Here is a 16703-nt window from a genome sequence, read left to right as displayed (position 1 = left end):
AGTAATGATCCTTGGTTACTCATACTGGTACCTTACTACTGAGACAGTATGTATGTTATTTCTCTCTCACTGCTGATTAAGATCTCAAACTTCAGATACAAATGCCAATAAACTATTTAGCTAAGCCCTCTCATCTGGACTACCAGGAAGGATCATACCAGCTCAAAGAAAAGGCAATTCTACCAAATTTAGTACATGGTGGGGAGTTCAGAACAGCAAATCCTATGAAATGAATGAATCTTATTAACTCCAAGCCTTACATGCACAGTAGTAGAAAAACTCTTTTTTAAAAGACCTCTCTGTCACATTAAACTGATTTTAATCAGTACTCCCATACTCTCAGAAATCAAAATAACTCCCTAAAAAACATAATTTTTTTTATTGTGTTTGTTCATTAAAAAAACCCAAAAAACAAACAAAACCTTGTATATCAGTTCCTCCCTGTTTTAAAAAGTTACAGTCTTTCCTTCACAAACAAGCAGATTTTCTTATTTCCTTTGGACAGAAACATTTTCCATTACAGTCTTTATTTAATGCTTCTTTCATTACAGGAAATCCTTGTTGTATTATCCATTTCAGGGGTAACATCTGCTATCAGTGCTTAAAATAAAACTGACATATAGCTATGATTGCACTTGAGGTTAAAATTTGACTCTCGTAATAAATCTTTTATAACAATTTTCAAGTTCTTCTTGTCCCAAGCATTGTCCATTTCAATTCTTTAGTGCTTTCTCTTTGAAGAATAATTATCTTCCATATAAAAACAGTATCTGCCCTCACGCATATCAGATATGACAAATTCAAGGGCTATAAGTATTAATAAATAACCATGTTTAATTTTATTGTCAGAGCTACACAAAAGAATATCTCAGGAACAGCAGTTCCTGGTATTAATTACTGTGTAATGACCAAGAAAGAGATTTTGGAAAAAATTCTACTAGATTTTAGATACAGGCATCCTATTTTTCTTTCTCGTTGCCTTTTTGGTAAGTACTGGGAATATTCAAACTAAAAAATTAAAAATTTCACAGATGAGTCAAGTAAACCTGTGTTTGTTTTGTGAAAAGACAGATGTTTCATCCCAGAGCCTAATTCAGTAGATTTATCTGCTACAATTACACTGCTTTGATCACTCCAGAATAGGTGGTGTAGTGTGGGGTGTAGTTGTCCTTTTCCAATTCACTCTCCTTATCAGGATACATGTCTGTTGATTTGTGGGAAGCTGGCTGTTTTTCGTTCCTGACAAACTCCAGTGATTAAAATGTAGTGGCTTGCTCTTGTTCCCCTGATAAAGGTGACAGCTGCAGAGTTTCCAGTGTTAGTGGATATGGTCCATGCAGATTGCTTTTTAATGAAAGCAATATATTATCTTACCTAGAGGCCCTGCAGCCGTACCTTGTTAATGTATTCTAGCTTGGCACCACATTCATCTATAAATTAGTTGTATTAAACATGCTTCTTACTATTTATCCAGTCTCTAAAGAGTTGTGGTTCTTTTGGTTGAGGTTTTTGGTTGTTTGGGATTTTGTTTTTTAGTTTATTTTGTTCATAACTCTGCTTCATACCTCCTCCTGCAGTACCCTCATACACCCAATGAACAGTGGTGTAGAGTTTTCAGAAAAATATATAGGATTAAATAATACAGTCACACACACTGACTCTGTACTCAATGACTTGATATTCCTTCACATTTAGCCATTAAAATATGTACTAAAGGATGCGGAATTGACAACACTTGATTATAAAAGTAATATCTGGAAAGGTTTTCCTCTTCAATTTTAAAATCAAAATTATTTGTATTTTAAAATCAATATAATGTATAAAATAAAACAAAACACAAGGTTAAGCTAGACAAAATTGTGCTTCAATTCTGTAGTCATATCTATTTTGAATTGTCGGAAACACAGAAGATTGAAAATTTCAGTTGCATTGTATGCTTTAAGAAAATACTGCAGCTCTCTGGAACACTCAAATGCCAAATTCATTCTCACCAAGAATAGTCTGTTCTTCAGATATAAGCAGTGTCACTTCCAATAATTGATGTAATTTTCCACAACCTTCATCTTGAACTAAATTTCAAAAAAAGGACTGGAATATTACTTAGGGAGAAACTTCTGTTCTTCTATTAGAAGTATTTTTCTAGCAAAAAGATAAATATATTTGCACATAAAAATAAAGCATTTTAATTAAATTTCTGTTAAGTTTCCCTAAATTTTCCTAAATTATAATGAGCATCTTGTGCATTGGTATAATCCAAATGTGATCATTACATTATCTTTACAAATATTTTGTATTTACCTTAATTTAAAAAAGAAGAAGTGATTCAACAATTCCAAGATATGTAAGCTGTTAACTACTGTGAGAATGTTATATTAATCTTAATAAGTAACTATAACTGGGTCAGTTCAAAGACTTTTTCAGTGGTGGGCATTCTGCATTTTGAAATATAGGAACTTAACTCCTTTAGCATGTCTGTGTGTCTTTGGTGTTTGCATCTTTTTTAACAATGCATGCACAGTAGGCAAGATAAGTAAGGGATTAATAAAGGACTAAAGGAAAGCCTTTGATTTATATACACTCTGAACACTGCCTCCACAGTTAATTTTTTTAATTTTTGCATTTTGTTGGAAAGATAACAAAACACAGTACCTGCTTATTTCCTCCATCTAAACACAAATTCCTCTTCTCATTTCCCTAAAAAATGCCCCTTATAGATATTTTATAAAAATAAGGATGCTCTCAGCAGAATCTTTGATTTGAAGTATTTATTTATGTTCTGTCTTGCTTTTGTTTATGCTGTAAATTTTAAGTCATCTGGACCTGTAAAGTTTTCTTGTTTCAAGTGAATAAATTGTCATCTTTTAGTTAAATACCTAGCATGCACTGAGCCTGTGAATGCAGAGATAAAGCCAGAGAAAGAAAGCATGTAAACCTGTAATTCTGAGAAGGGCCATAAAGCCTCTGGTCACTTAACCCAGAAATACCAATTTGCAGCTGGGGTGGGAGCTGCACTTTCTCATGCTCCCTTTTTTTTTTTTTTGGGCAAGATTTCTTTCTAAAAACAGATTCACTTTTTCCCTGAGACAAATATGTGAGAGGTATTAAAGATATAAGTATGCTTCATGCAACCTTGCACTCTTTTACATTCTTTTTGAAATCAACAAAAGGGCTGTACTTTCCTAAGCTACTTCAGGCACATTTTATACCATACTGATGTCTAAATCATATGTAAATAACTGAGGTCACAGTCAAAGATCTAATGCACAAGCTGGTAAATTAATATCCTGGGTGAATCTGAGTCTTCAGAAGCCAATTTGATTTTTGCTTTTGCTGGGAACAGGTGCAAATCTGAGCAGCACTAATTTAACACTGTATGCTCTCTGCAGCTATCTAAGAAAGCTGCTTGCATGTACTATGCATCATCATTCAACTACTTAGTACTCAGGCTGATTTTGTGAATGAGTGCCTGTCTTAGTAGAATTGGTTCTAATAAAATGGAAAAGATTGTAATTGAAAATTTCTTAAGCATTAACTTACAGATTGCTCTTTCTATTTTGTATGATAGTATTAGTATTGCTGTCACTCCACTGTCATATGTTGTGGAGAGTTCATAGCAAATCATGTGTTTCACAAGTCTAAAGTGCATTTTACTTAATTTTAATAAATTCTTGCATTTCCTTCTCATAAATAAAGAGCTCAGTGAGTGATCGGTAAAGAGCTTGTAAAATTACATATTATGAAGTGCAAAGTTTGATTATTGTGTAGGAAGCAACCAGAGTACTGTCATTCTCATCCCACTAGGAGATATTAAGGACCACAGTTAATGTGCTCTACATCTTGCCTTTGGCTTGCTTACACAGCCTCTTGAGCACACAGCCTCGAACCTTTAGGATGCATCCCATCCTCTTTTTGCTTATCATCTGTGCCTCAGGGACACATAGCCACCAAAACAGACAAAACCCTTGGCACAACAGCAAAACCCCTGGCTGGCAACAGCCAGGCCCTGAGTATACTCCTTCTTTCCCAGAGAAGGCTAGAAAGATGAGGAGATGTGATGCAGCAAAGACAGAGGACTCCACCATCAGGAAAAAGAAGGGAAAAGTACAAAGGCTCAAAGGGGAAAAAAAGAGTTTTCATTTTGTGCCCATTAATCATTTAGACAACTGTACAGGTCCACAAAATATACACAAGCAAACCCACAGAGTGCTGATTGCAGCATTTGTTCTTTACATATAACCAAGCATTGCTTTGCAAATTGGCTCCTCTGATATATTCTGCCATAAATAATCTGTTTAAAGTAAACATTAGATACACTATATGGACTGTTCCCCTCTATCTTTTTTGTATATTGCCATTGCACAAAGAGATTTTGATTGACAAAATAACACACTGGTACAAAACAAGCAGAAATGCCATATCATAAATCATAACAGAAAGAAAAGAGATTATCAAACAACTAAATAATGCAACTCACAGCAAAACATACCAGTAAATCATACAAAGCAGGGTAAATTAGATAACAGTGTCCATATACAATTACACCAGTTGGCTCCCACAACAGCCTTTAAATGTGACATGTTATTTGACATGTATGCAATTAGGGCTTAAAATCAATTTTTTTCTATTCCATTTAAAATAAAAAATGTACTATTTCCAAATCAAATGCTACCTTTTTAGTCAAGATAGACAAGAAATAGTATCAGGTTAGCAGCAGCATCTCAGCAGCATAATGCAAGAAAAGGATGGCTTCCCTGAATGCTGTAAAAGACTGGATGTCAGATCATTACTCAAGCACCCTATTCATGTTTATTTATTACTCCAACTTTTTCCCCCCAAACAGGGTTTATTGTAAAACCAGTACCCATTGAAAAGTAAAAACTCTAAAGCATGATTATATGGATGAATGACACATAAAATATCAAAGAAGGTTTAACTCTTTTCAGGTAGATATGCACTGTTAGAGATGCACCATAACATTTCCCATGGGAAAGTGACGGAAGTGATGCCCTGGAACAGCAATGAGCGTGGAGCTGGGAGGAGGAACACTGCTGATGTGATGTTTCAGATTCACATAACTTCTCTGCCACTGTACTTTTATCAGAAAACTCAGACCAGCGGTGCTTTGCTTCTTTACCCAGTTTAGAGAAGCATTAGAAACATTGGCTGGTTTCAGTCAAAGTTTGAGCATGAAGGTCACTAAAAACTTGTTCAGTGTTCAGCATCACTGGGCAATAATTGCAAGTCTAGTCCCAGCCTCCTTGTGCTTTTTGGCTATTCACTGACAGGTGGGTCCATCAAATGGCTCCATGGCTCCAGGATGATAGATGGGTGACACGATGCCACCTGAAGAGTGCAGAGACATGTGTGTTTGCACATGTAAATGGTTCTAGTCTACTGGCTCTTCCTCACTTTCACCTGCTGTCTTTCCAGTCAGAGAGAGAACCTTTCACTCTCCATGTTCACAGTCTACTTGCATGGCTCTTCCAAAACTAGTCCATTCCCTCCTCCCTGGATGTTCTCTCTCCTCCTGACTCCACTTCTGCCACAACTGCTCAGACACCTCTGTCTAAGGAGAGGAATGTGGACAAACATGCCCACAGAAATGAAGGACCTGCAAAATTCCTGAGCTGCAAGGAGCCACAAACCCAGTTTTAGACCCCAGCCTCTGTAGAGTTTATGTTGTAGGGGCACATTGGTATATCCATGCTGTGCTGTGGCTTGCAGCAAACTGATGCCCCAGCTGGTTGTAAGCAGGTTAAGCTTGGTGATACCTTCTCATGCCTTCCCAGAGATGGATGGTTACACAGCTCTGGAGAAGATAGGTAGCTTTGATCTCAAATTCTTGAGTTGTATTTTGCCTCAATTCATCTTCTGGCTGGCTTCTCCTGTTTATCCAAAGCAGGTTGTGCTGACAAAACACTAATTCTGACAGTTTGAGGACTCCATTTGAATCATTAGCATAAAGTCAGCATCATTCTCTCTATCCTCCCTGTGTCTGGCAAAGAAACCAAACTTTTTTAATCCCCAAAAGAGAAAGAAGACAAAATTACTCACACAAAAAAAAAATATTTTAAAAGTATACAGATATTTCCCTTATACTTAAAAAGATGTACTCCATAAAGATCAGCTGTGCACTAATGTTGACATTTCCTGTACATTTTCCTATAGAGAAAAACTTCTCCAAAAACACACACCATACATATCTTTTAAATAATCTAATGACTACTTCAAAACTCTCAAAACAAATATTAGCTCCTTTATGCATAAAAATAATTATTATTGGAATAGGATTTTATATGTCCTGGTGCTTTTATCTGTTTTTTTCTTGCAGTCTTTTTATTACCCTGATGGTTTAAAAAAAAGGCAAAAAAGAAGCAGTTTACAGTTTCCACTCAAGTTCTTTTCCAGGTCACCATAAAACTTTTGGCTAATTTGAGGAAACAAATATAATACATTGCACCTGAAGAGAGCCCCCAAAAGTGAGATTGTTGCACAAGGTAGAAACCCAGGGAAATGTTAAACACCACAAGTAAATAAAAACTGGGGGGGGGGTTGCCATTCATTCTTCCTTCCCTTTCTGTGTATGTCTTGTCTCTGAATAATGGGGCTGTTGCATCAGGAATTGGTTTTATTTTATGATCAGGTACATAGTACTTGCTTATTAAATACAAATGCAACAAGTTTGAACTATGCATTACAACTCTTTACTCTCTTATTCCCATAGGGAGCATGAAATCTCAGGAAATGATAATTAGTAAAACAAACTGTTCTGCAGGGTGGCTGTAATCATGATCATAGTTTAAGACTAGGTATGACAGTGAGTTGCTTTTGAACGCTTCCGTGCACTATCCTGTTGGCTTTAATGCTTTGCTGTGGAATCAGACTCAGAGATAAAATGAATTCTAGTGATGAGTGTTAAATCAATTCTTCACTGCCTTTCCTTTGATTCTATCTACAATTTTAAAAAGCGGCCTTGTCAGAGAAAGCTCTTTCTGTATCTTTTTTATCATTTTCATTCAATACACTTGATAAGCAAAAGACAAATATTCTGGAGAACCCTCATTTCAAACCCTCGATTTATGATGGTTTCAAACAAATTACTTTTCTGGAAAATCAGACAAGACTGAGAAAATTACACCCTCGGAGGATGGTTTTTCTGGATATGCAGGAAGCAATTAAATCTCACTGCATTTCTCTTATTTTCTCTTTGAGGCCAGATGTGCTCGCACAAGTCACTGGGCCTCACGGGGAAGGCTTTTTCTCAGATCACCTGTTGCAGGGAAGGAGGATTGAGGGGAGACCCGGAACAAGACAGCTGCTCACAGTAACGCGCCCCCTGGGCTGCCGAGATTAATTTTATTTTTGGAGAGGGTAAGCACGCTACATCCGACGGCAGCAACCTCCCAGCGCACCCTTTAGACTCAGGGACAGCACCTGAAAATTCTATTTCCTTCCTCCGCTCCGCTCGTCCCCCGCAGAGAAAGGCGGCGAGCGAGCCAGGCTCGGGGCAGGCGGAGGGTCCCGAGGCACCGGGACAGCCCCGGGACAACCCCGGCACATCCCGGCACATCCCGGGCACAGCCCGGCACAGCCCGGCACAGCCCCGGCACAGCCCGGCACATCCCGGCATAGCCCGGCACAGCCCCGGCACAGCTCGGGCACATCCCGGCACATCCCGGCACATCCCGGTACATCCCGGGCACATCCCGGCACAGCCCCGGCACATCCCGGGCACATCCCGGCACAGCCCCGACACAGCCCGGCACAGCCCGGGCACATCCCGGCACATCCCGGCACATCCCGGCACATCCCGGGCACAGCCCGGCACAGCCCGGCACAGCCCCGGCACAGCCCGGGCACATCCCGGCACATCCCGGCACATCCCGGCACAGCCCCGACACAGCCCGGCACAGCCCGGGCACATCCCGGCACATCCCGGGCACAGCCCGGCACAGCCCGGCACAGCCCCGGCACAGCCCCGGCACATCCCGGCACAGCACATCCCGGCACAGCCCCGGCACATCCCGGCACATCCCGGGCACATCCCGGCACAGCCCCGGCACATCCCGGGCACATCCCGGCACAGCCCCGGCACATCCCGGGCACAGCCCCGGCAGCCTCTCCGCGGGGCGAGGGCCCCCTCTGCTGCCTTCCGTGGGGAAACCAGCTTCCCGGGAAGAGTGCGCTCCCGGGCACGGCCGGCGGCGCTGCTGCAGGACAGAGGCTGGAGCATCTCGCCTCTCTTGCTACCCAAAGGAAAGTCTGGCATCTCTTCTTCCCGGCGCGGCTGAGTGGGAAGACAGAGGTGATTCGGTCACCTCGTAGGATGTTTTCACCTCCTGTGCCCGCAGCTGCCTACCTGGCCGTGACTCAAGTCTGATGCTCTGCCACAGGAGATGTCTGGGCATTTCTAGTCCCCCTTTGTGACTGCTGCCACAAAAGCCTGGATGTGAAATCACGGTTGGGCACTCTTCACGTGTGGGCAGCCCCTTATCTTAGCTATGAAAAAAGAAGGAGGTTTTACAGTCCTTATTTATGACGTTACTGGAAGTCAATATACTGTACAATCAATACACAATCAATTTTCATAACTGGAAGCAGACAGAAGGGCAGAACTCAGCAGTCATCTTCCCAGTCCTGCAATGACAAATGACTATATGGCAGTTCTGCTTATAAAACACTCCTGATGGACCACAGAAAAGACCAGGTCACCTACTTAATGCATGAGAAGGAATACTGATCTTACTACACTAAACCAATTCCGGGCCGGTCTGCCTTCACTGTTGTGCTGGCAGCAGTATTTACTCAAGGAGTAGCACAGCCTCCTGTGGAACCTCCTTGCTTTGTTACTGTCCTTTGATACATTGATCTGCTTCCAGTCTCTGCATGGGCATCTCATTGCTCATGGCTGTAGACAGGAAATGCTCAGAAAGGGTTTAGACAAGGTCTCATCGAATACTGGAAATGCACCCACTTCATACTGCAACTCTTTGACCAGCAGCTGCAGACAGCCAGCACTGTAGGAAACTTAGAGACTGACTGGAATTGAAAGTTCATCATACCAAACAGAAAAAGAGCAAAAGCAGAGTCAATCTGAGATCAAATAAAGAAAAAAACCCATCATATTACCCTCACCTCTCTATCTCCTAGGGGCTAGTCAAGATATTCTCTGGTTTTACCAAGTGTGCTGTTTAAGTCTGATGCATTTATAGAAGTGCAGCAAGTGTAACTGGACAGACAGCCCCATCTGACTAGAAGAATGAAAAACAAGCTCATTAAGGCTTGTGGCCATTGCATAAGCAGAAACAGAGCTCAGAAGCTGTTTTGAGAGAAGTTGTTGCTATACTTGTGTCTTTTTTAGGTAGCAATGGGAGAGAAAAGATGTTTTAGACTGGGTCAGCTGCAATAAATACATAGATTGTCAGGTACTGGTGTGAAAAACAGCCTTAAGAAAATTGTGGTTATCCAAGCTGATTTTTTTATAACTACCGGACATGCACCAATTCTTCTGCCTAGCAGAAGAAGTCAGACCAGAACATCGCCTTTTCCTCCATGGCTAAAAAGGCTGTCTTGTGCCTCAGAAAGAAGAGGGTTTTCTTCCAAAACGGTTTCTTTTCTTTCACAGAAAATAAAACCATTCTACTTCTACTGATTTTCTAATAAATTTGGATCCATGCTTTAAAATGCTCTGATAAAGGTGATAAATTTGGGTGTCATTTGCCTCTGAACCAGATTGAAAGCAGAAAAGCAAGTTCTTCTCCAGCAGAGGCCAGTGCACATTTCAGAATAAAATGTCTTGCCAAATGGTGTTTCAGGGACCTGTACAGGCATGTTTCTAGAACTGCTCTCAACACTCGCTTGCGCCAGGCACATGTGGCACCACCCCTTGGTGACTTGTTCGTCATTTTCTTAGTCCTCCCTGCCAATTCCTTGCTTTTTCTGCAGTTCTGCTTCACAGTTTCTTTTTTGACACTAAGTTTTGCATTTGTCAGTGCATAAATAGAACCAGGATTGTAAAAATATTCTGCTTGGCAGCCAGGCTTGGCAGTTCCAATCAATTAGGGCTGGAAGTCATGATGGGACAGAGAAGCCTAGGCCCAGCATGTATAAATGTTCTCATGGCTCAAAAATTCTCTTGGCAACCTCAGCCCCAAGCGATTCAGTCTGCTTAAATTACTGTGCTTTCCAGTGTGCTTGTCCTGGTCTACTTTGTTTGCCTCTTCTCAGGTTAGTGGTACCTCAAGGATTTTTTCTGTGATGCTGACAAAGCATCTACTTACCTTGGGGTCTGAGGGTGAGCAACGGGGATAAGAGAGTTTGTTGACAGATCTCTGTTGAATATTCCCTGTGGATCTGTATGGCTGTCCTGGGGCATAAGATAGGAGAGGAGCTGCAGAAGTGCACAGCTTTCTGCACAGCAGTCTGTGGTTATGGTCCATCTTCACAAAAATAGAGAAGGTAGTACTTCTAGCTCAGGTCCATTTGCAATCCCTTAAGCTTCTGCAGTGAAGCGTGGTTCAGCCAGACAAGCCATGGAGAAAAGACCATAGGATTTACATTAAAAGAAAGAAACAGTGGTGGTGGTCCAGCCAGCAATCCACTCTTTCCCTCTTACTATTCACTGAACAATTGCTAGCATGGATTTTAGTGGCATGTAGTGCCACACTTGGTAAACTAATACTAGTCATTCCACAGAGCTGTGCTGGTATCTACTACACAAGTGTCTCACAATCAAGGTAATTTAAGTATGTGTTTACTTACATGCCTCCTACAGATTCAGCCATGGGGATGGATGGTGTTTCCAACAGCTACCTGTCTGTCCACAGCTGGGTGCATGCATTGCAGCACAGTGTTCTGTTAATTCATCTCAGATGTCAGGCAGAGCAACAGGGAGAAGCCAGGACCGAAACCAACTACATTACCCCTGTAGCTGTGGATTCCTTTGTTTCACTTGGCAGCTGATGCACCTTGCCAAATATAGGTTCAATTTCTCCCATGGGGGCTGCTTTACCCGATACCAGCTCTTGCAAGGTAAAGCAGAGTGAAGTAGTGATTAAGTCAAGAACAGAAGAACTCAAATTCATCAACTAGCTCAACAAAGAGTTTAGTTTTGAATTTAACATGGTCTATGGCCAATAAGAAAAATAAAGGATTCATTGTCAAAGCTCTGTACACACAGAGATGTGTGTGTTACATAGTCATGATAACAGCTGCTTCTTTCTACCAGATCATAAAATGTTAGTTTTGGAAAACCATTCTGCTGGAAATCGTGCTCTGGTTTCAGAAGCAATCTTACTTTGTTGAAATGGTGGTTTGGACACTGTTCTTGTGGGCAGATTAGTCTCAAGTTATGGGAATGGCCAGACACGGCCGCATCCTGATCTTCAGCTCCCTTTCTCAATCTGGCAATTTCAGGCAGGCTTTCTTTGTTCTCAGTACAGTTCCTTGAGTTTCCACCTCCAAATAAACCCAATACCAAAATTATAATCACAGGATTATAGGATCTCAGATTAACTTCAGTGGGAGTTAATCCTCTTTCCTGTTTTTTGTTTGTTTGGTTGGTTTTTTTGTTTGTTTGTTGGGTTTTTTTGTGGTTTTTTGGTGTTTTTTTTTGGTTGGTTGGTTGTTTTCTTTTCCTTAACTCTGGCACTGTTTGTGTTAAACACAATGCATTTTAATACTGGCCTTTTTGGCCTGCTCTTAACTTCTCTCCATAAAGGAAGTCTACTTTGTGTCCTCGCACTGTGTGTATTCAAGTTCTCCCTTAGGCCCTTCTTAAGCTTTCTTAAACCCTGTATTGCTTACTTGCCCAACAAATACGCAGGCCTCATTTACCTTTTACAGTAACCAAAACTGAAATTATTGATTACCTGTTTCCTTCAGGACATGGCGTTAAACTGCTTCACTTCCAAACCAGAGAAACTGCACACAGCAGAAAATCCCCCAGAAAATGTAAAAAGGTCAGTGGTGCATTTGATGACATGAGTGCTTATGAAGCCACATAATTCATCATTTGTTACTACAGAACTTGTTCCTAGGGGGATTAGCATTTGCCAATAAATATACCATATGCTGGATTCTGTATGGAGATTTTTTTAAGCTACTTTACTAAGTCATTAAGGATCTCCCATGACAACTATGACTAAAATGGGCCAAACCCATCAGGGTTCCCTAGACCAGTGAAGCATGTAGGTTAAAGGATGAAGTCATGTCTCATTCGTGTACCAATTCTTCAGTGAGACGTTTACAATTAAATAGTTTGGTTGTGACTTGTCTTTTGGGCAGAACTATTACTCTCCTCTGTGAGGATGTGGGCTTAACCCTTCCTTCTCTCCAGAAGAAGAATGAAGAAAGAACACAGACAAAAGTAAAGTACAATTTCAGCAGCTATTATTATCAGGTGAGGTTTAGATTCCAGTAAGAATCATGGATATTGAAGAAAGGTTATTAGTAGTAGTTTCCTATTGCAATTGAATTCTAACTTATTTTTGAAGTCAAAGGACCAAATAAAAGGAATAAAACTAGTTTTGGAAGTTGGTCTCTCACAGGAAGCTCTTATATGTTTCACTTTCATGATGTCATGGTCCTTCCAAAGCTGCCTGAAGCTGCAGAAAAGAGAAAATGGGCTTTCCAGCAACTGCAGCAGGAAGCTTGATGAGACAGACACAGGCAAGAGCTCACTCATGATCTGTAGCTGCCTGTACCAACCAGCTGAGAAAAATCCTTTTGCAGATGGTGCGAAAGCATCAAATTTCTTCTTTGGATCTCAGCTATCTTCCTGACTCTTGTGCCAAAATAGTTAATATTTCCATTGCCTCCTGTCAGCCTCTCCTGTATTACGCTCTGCCAGTAAGTGAAACAATGTCTCTTTAAAACACACAACCTGCCTTTGTGCGTGTGCAGACTCAAGCACTCACACAAAATGTGTTTCCTTTTGATATAAAAACACTATATATATACACACCTAACACTGCATGTGCAGAACTAAAACCTAAATCACATCACTGGAGGCAAATTCTTTGAAGAATTAAGTATGACTGGGGGCAGGTCCACAGCATGTGAGAAACTCTGAAGATCTCTGGAGATGAAAGACATTACTTAATTTTAAACACTGGGAAAAATTCCCAGTATAACTGGAAATTAATGATAATATTCCCAATGAGCTTCATTAGAAGGAATATTTGGCTCATGTGACATAGTACAGATGGTTAAATTTTATCATGATGGATACTGTGTAAATGACTAAATAAAGGAGGAAAAGACATGACAAAAAAAACCAATAGTAGTATGTATTTTCTGAAGTGATCTTAAAATGTGTGCTCAAAATAGATGTAATTCTAGGCTTTGCTGTCTTGGGAAAGTCTTTCCCTGTTTAAAGTTTCTGTTTGCACTAACAGAGAGATTTCCTAAAGCAAACCATGCACTAGCAGAGTAAACTTCAGTTCAGGTAATATTCATGTGAGTGCATGTCCTACCTGTAGAAATATATATGGCTTATTTTCTCTGGCCACTATATAGAATTCATTTGGCTAGTGAGAAACAGAACAAACTTCAGGTATCTGAAAGGAACTAGAACAAGAGATCTGCTTAACTATTTCAGTTTATTTTTAATTGTGAAAAACTTTCAGTAAAGCCAAACCCAAACAATTAACAACCAGGTAATCCTGTTGGCTGGACTGATCAAGAAATGGCATTATTTCAGTCCTACAAAATAAATGGTTCATAGAACTGACATGTGGGACACTTTTTCCACACTAAATTTAAAACAGTTGCAATAGCCAAAATGAACCAAGGCCATAGCCATATATGAAGGTGCTATTTTGAACAGAAAAAAAAATGAGCTATCTGGTTAAAAATTATTTTTGCCTTGCTGTGCTTTGGAAACTTCAGTGTCTTTCCTTCCTCTCCTCCTCTATACTTTAAATAACTTTTCATACCACTCTGTTTGAACAGATAAAAGCTGTTTTACCTGGTAACTTAAAACAAGTGCTGTGTAAGCAATCCATTCCTCCTACAATCATGGGTGGTACACAGAAGAAATGATAGATTTTCTGTGTGTATTTTGGCATACAGAATAGTTGAGAGTCCACATTATCCTGACCATTACAGAATGGTTTTGCTCCAACACATGTCAGGGAAATGACACTGAATGGGCTTTCAGGGAAAAACTGTCTGACAGCCCAACTACTTGCAAATCATTAAGATGCCAGTTTTTCCTTTCCTATCAGCAAAGTAAGATAGAAAGCAGAACGACATAATTTAGCCACATACGCAGTTAGCAAATGCAAGTTCTTGAGAGCAGAGGATGTTGATTAGCTATGGGACCTATGAGAAGCCATCTCATCCAGGTAATTATGAGGCCTCTGAGACCTACTGGTCTATTGCCTGGAGCAGTACCATGATTTTTGGCTGCCAGATTTTTTCCAACAGTCACTACAGTCACTGTAGACTTCTAAATCATTATTTTGGCTGATGAAACAGTAAAGGCTTGAGTTCATCATCCACAGGATGATCTCACTGCTCTGCAGGTGTCAGGCAGAGACCATCACTGCTGTCTCTTCATCCTTCTTATAACACAGGTTAATTACAGGAGCTGTGGCTATAAAAGAAAATGTACTTTTCAGTATTCTCACAACTAAAATTTGCATCATATTAAGAAGTTTTGAAATAATTAAATAACATTGTAGACATGTCCTCTTTAATAACAGATGGTTCCCTCTGGTGTGAAGATGGGGTCTCAAACACCCCTTTTGTTCTCTCTCAACAAGGTAACAGCCCAAAAAAGCATGTATGCTTTTTCACTGATTTTGTCAAACCATTTCTGTTTACATATGTATTTCATTAACTTAGAATAAAACAAAATGATTACTAGTAAGTCTGCTTATATTCAGAAATATTTTGTCCTGTGCTGGTATGAAGTTACTCATCTGTCTCCTGTTGTATGCATGTCCACCCAAAAGAAAACAGAGCAGAGCATTGAAGTCTCATTATTATTCATATCTGTCACTGTTTTGGAAAATCCTACGTTTGGAAACTCCCAGCAAATCTCATACTACCTTTACCTTGAGAACCGCTTGCCACTTTCAGCACTATCTTAAAATTCTACACACTCTGTCTCCCTCTGGTGATCAGCGAGGCCACAGGGCAGCAGGCAGCTCCATGATGTGTTTCATTGTCTCTTGTGGTCCACACGGGACACTGTTCATTTGCCACTCAAAATACAAACGATTGCATGCAAGCAACATCTGCATCCTTACTCACCTACCTTATATTTTAACAGCTTAATCCCTGCATTTTTTCAGTTTGCTGAAAAATGTTCCTGTAATACTTTAGTGCCCGAAGGTAGAGAAAATGTTAGAGACTTATGCTTTAAAACCTGGAGCATGCTGCACTCAGTGTTCCATTTAAAAAGCATCTGGAATACAGAAAATAATACTCTGAGGATAGTTGCTAATTGGATAATCATACTACTGACATATGATTTTGCAGTTACTGAGTTTCAAATAGAACTCAAATACAAAAGATTTGATCTTGTCGTTTACAAAGTTTGTATGTAAAATTTTTCCAAGACATGTTGAATCGAACTCTAAATGCATCATTAGAACTGTGGCTCCTAAAGACATTTTTATGTGAAATATTTCTTAAATAGCTCCCTAATGCCTTGCACAACATACTTTCAGTGCTTTGAAGTTACTGTTATTCTGAATAGGCCGGGTTTGACTGACATATGTTCTTTCTCCATAAATCTAGATCAAGAACATAAAATGACAGAGAAAACCTGTTAGTTTAACAGTAGCTGCCAAGATATATATTGTGTTATACCTGTGTGACATCTTAAATTCTTCTGATGTGTATCTATACATTTACATATAAATATACATATAAAAGAGTGTCTATTTTTCCACATCCATCCACATATTTAGAGGACAAGGGTAAAAATGAAAAATCAATCTCTGTAGAAATTGATTTCTCCTGTTTCTGGATTTCTGTACTCTCTTTACTTTCAGAACAAATTCATTCTCTTCCCCTAACTGACTTAATAGTCCGAAGGAGGGTGGCTTCTAACTGCTTCAAAAGGTGCAGTTACAGGAGAAGCATGAGGGGCCCTCTTGACTGCCAAGCACTTATCTAAGAGACAACAATAGAAATCTCCACGTGGCTTAGTTGCTTTGGTTTTAATCAATGCCAAACTCTCTTTTCCTTAGTCTCTGCTGGATATGGTCCAGTCTTTGTTTTAAAAGCTGTTCAGAACAGATAACAGACATGTTAAAACACACACACTCTGCTCTAAAAATTTAACATGGAAGTGCAAGTCTCTCCTGTCTTTCAGGAGAAAGGCTGAAATAGGCATTGAAACAGCTCCCTATAGATGCCTACTATTTGTCACGTGGCAAATTTCTTTCTCCAACAAAACCGGAAATTCCAAAGGAGCAAGTTCACTACTTTTCCAGTAGAGGACTTTCACAAACACAACCTCAAATTAAATTGAAACATACATTTGATATCCAGATGAATATTTTGTCTATTTAACACTGCCTATTTAATATTTGTTTTAAAAGTATAAAAAAAAGCAAACTAGGAGAATTCCTAGGGTTTTAAATTCCTACAGCATAAAAAGTATTTTCTCCCTGTTTCTTTTACTGTGGTCTGTTTCAACATATGCTTAGCCTGCTCAAAGCAAAGGTTTTCATCGTGACTATCTA

The 16703-nt window shown here is 39.9% G+C and overlaps 1 protein-coding gene across 1 annotated transcript; it reads right to left on the bottom strand.

The window, feature by feature from the left end:
- Positions 1 to 7261: 7261 nt before the first annotated feature.
- On the bottom strand, positions 7262 to 8233 carry LOC134056920 (keratin-associated protein 5-2-like). Its single transcript, XM_062513879.1, has one exon. The coding sequence runs from the start codon at positions 8231 to 8233 to the stop codon at positions 7262 to 7264; it is 972 nt and encodes a 323-aa protein (XP_062369863.1).
- Between the last annotated feature and the right edge of the window lie 8470 nt (positions 8234 to 16703).

This window comes from Cinclus cinclus, chromosome Z (assembly GCF_963662255.1).
Source record: "Cinclus cinclus chromosome Z, bCinCin1.1, whole genome shotgun sequence".
In the NCBI taxonomy this organism is placed as follows: domain Eukaryota; kingdom Metazoa; phylum Chordata; class Aves; order Passeriformes; family Cinclidae; genus Cinclus; species Cinclus cinclus.
The sequence above is the reverse complement of the archived record's forward strand: the minus strand, read 5'-3'. Positions and strand labels throughout refer to the sequence as shown.

Excerpts from the sequence above, each read along its gene's own strand:
- LOC134056920 (XM_062513879.1), bottom strand. The coding sequence starts at position 8,233 with ATGCTCCAGCCTCTGTCCTGCAGCAGCGCCGCCGGCCGTGCCCGGGAG.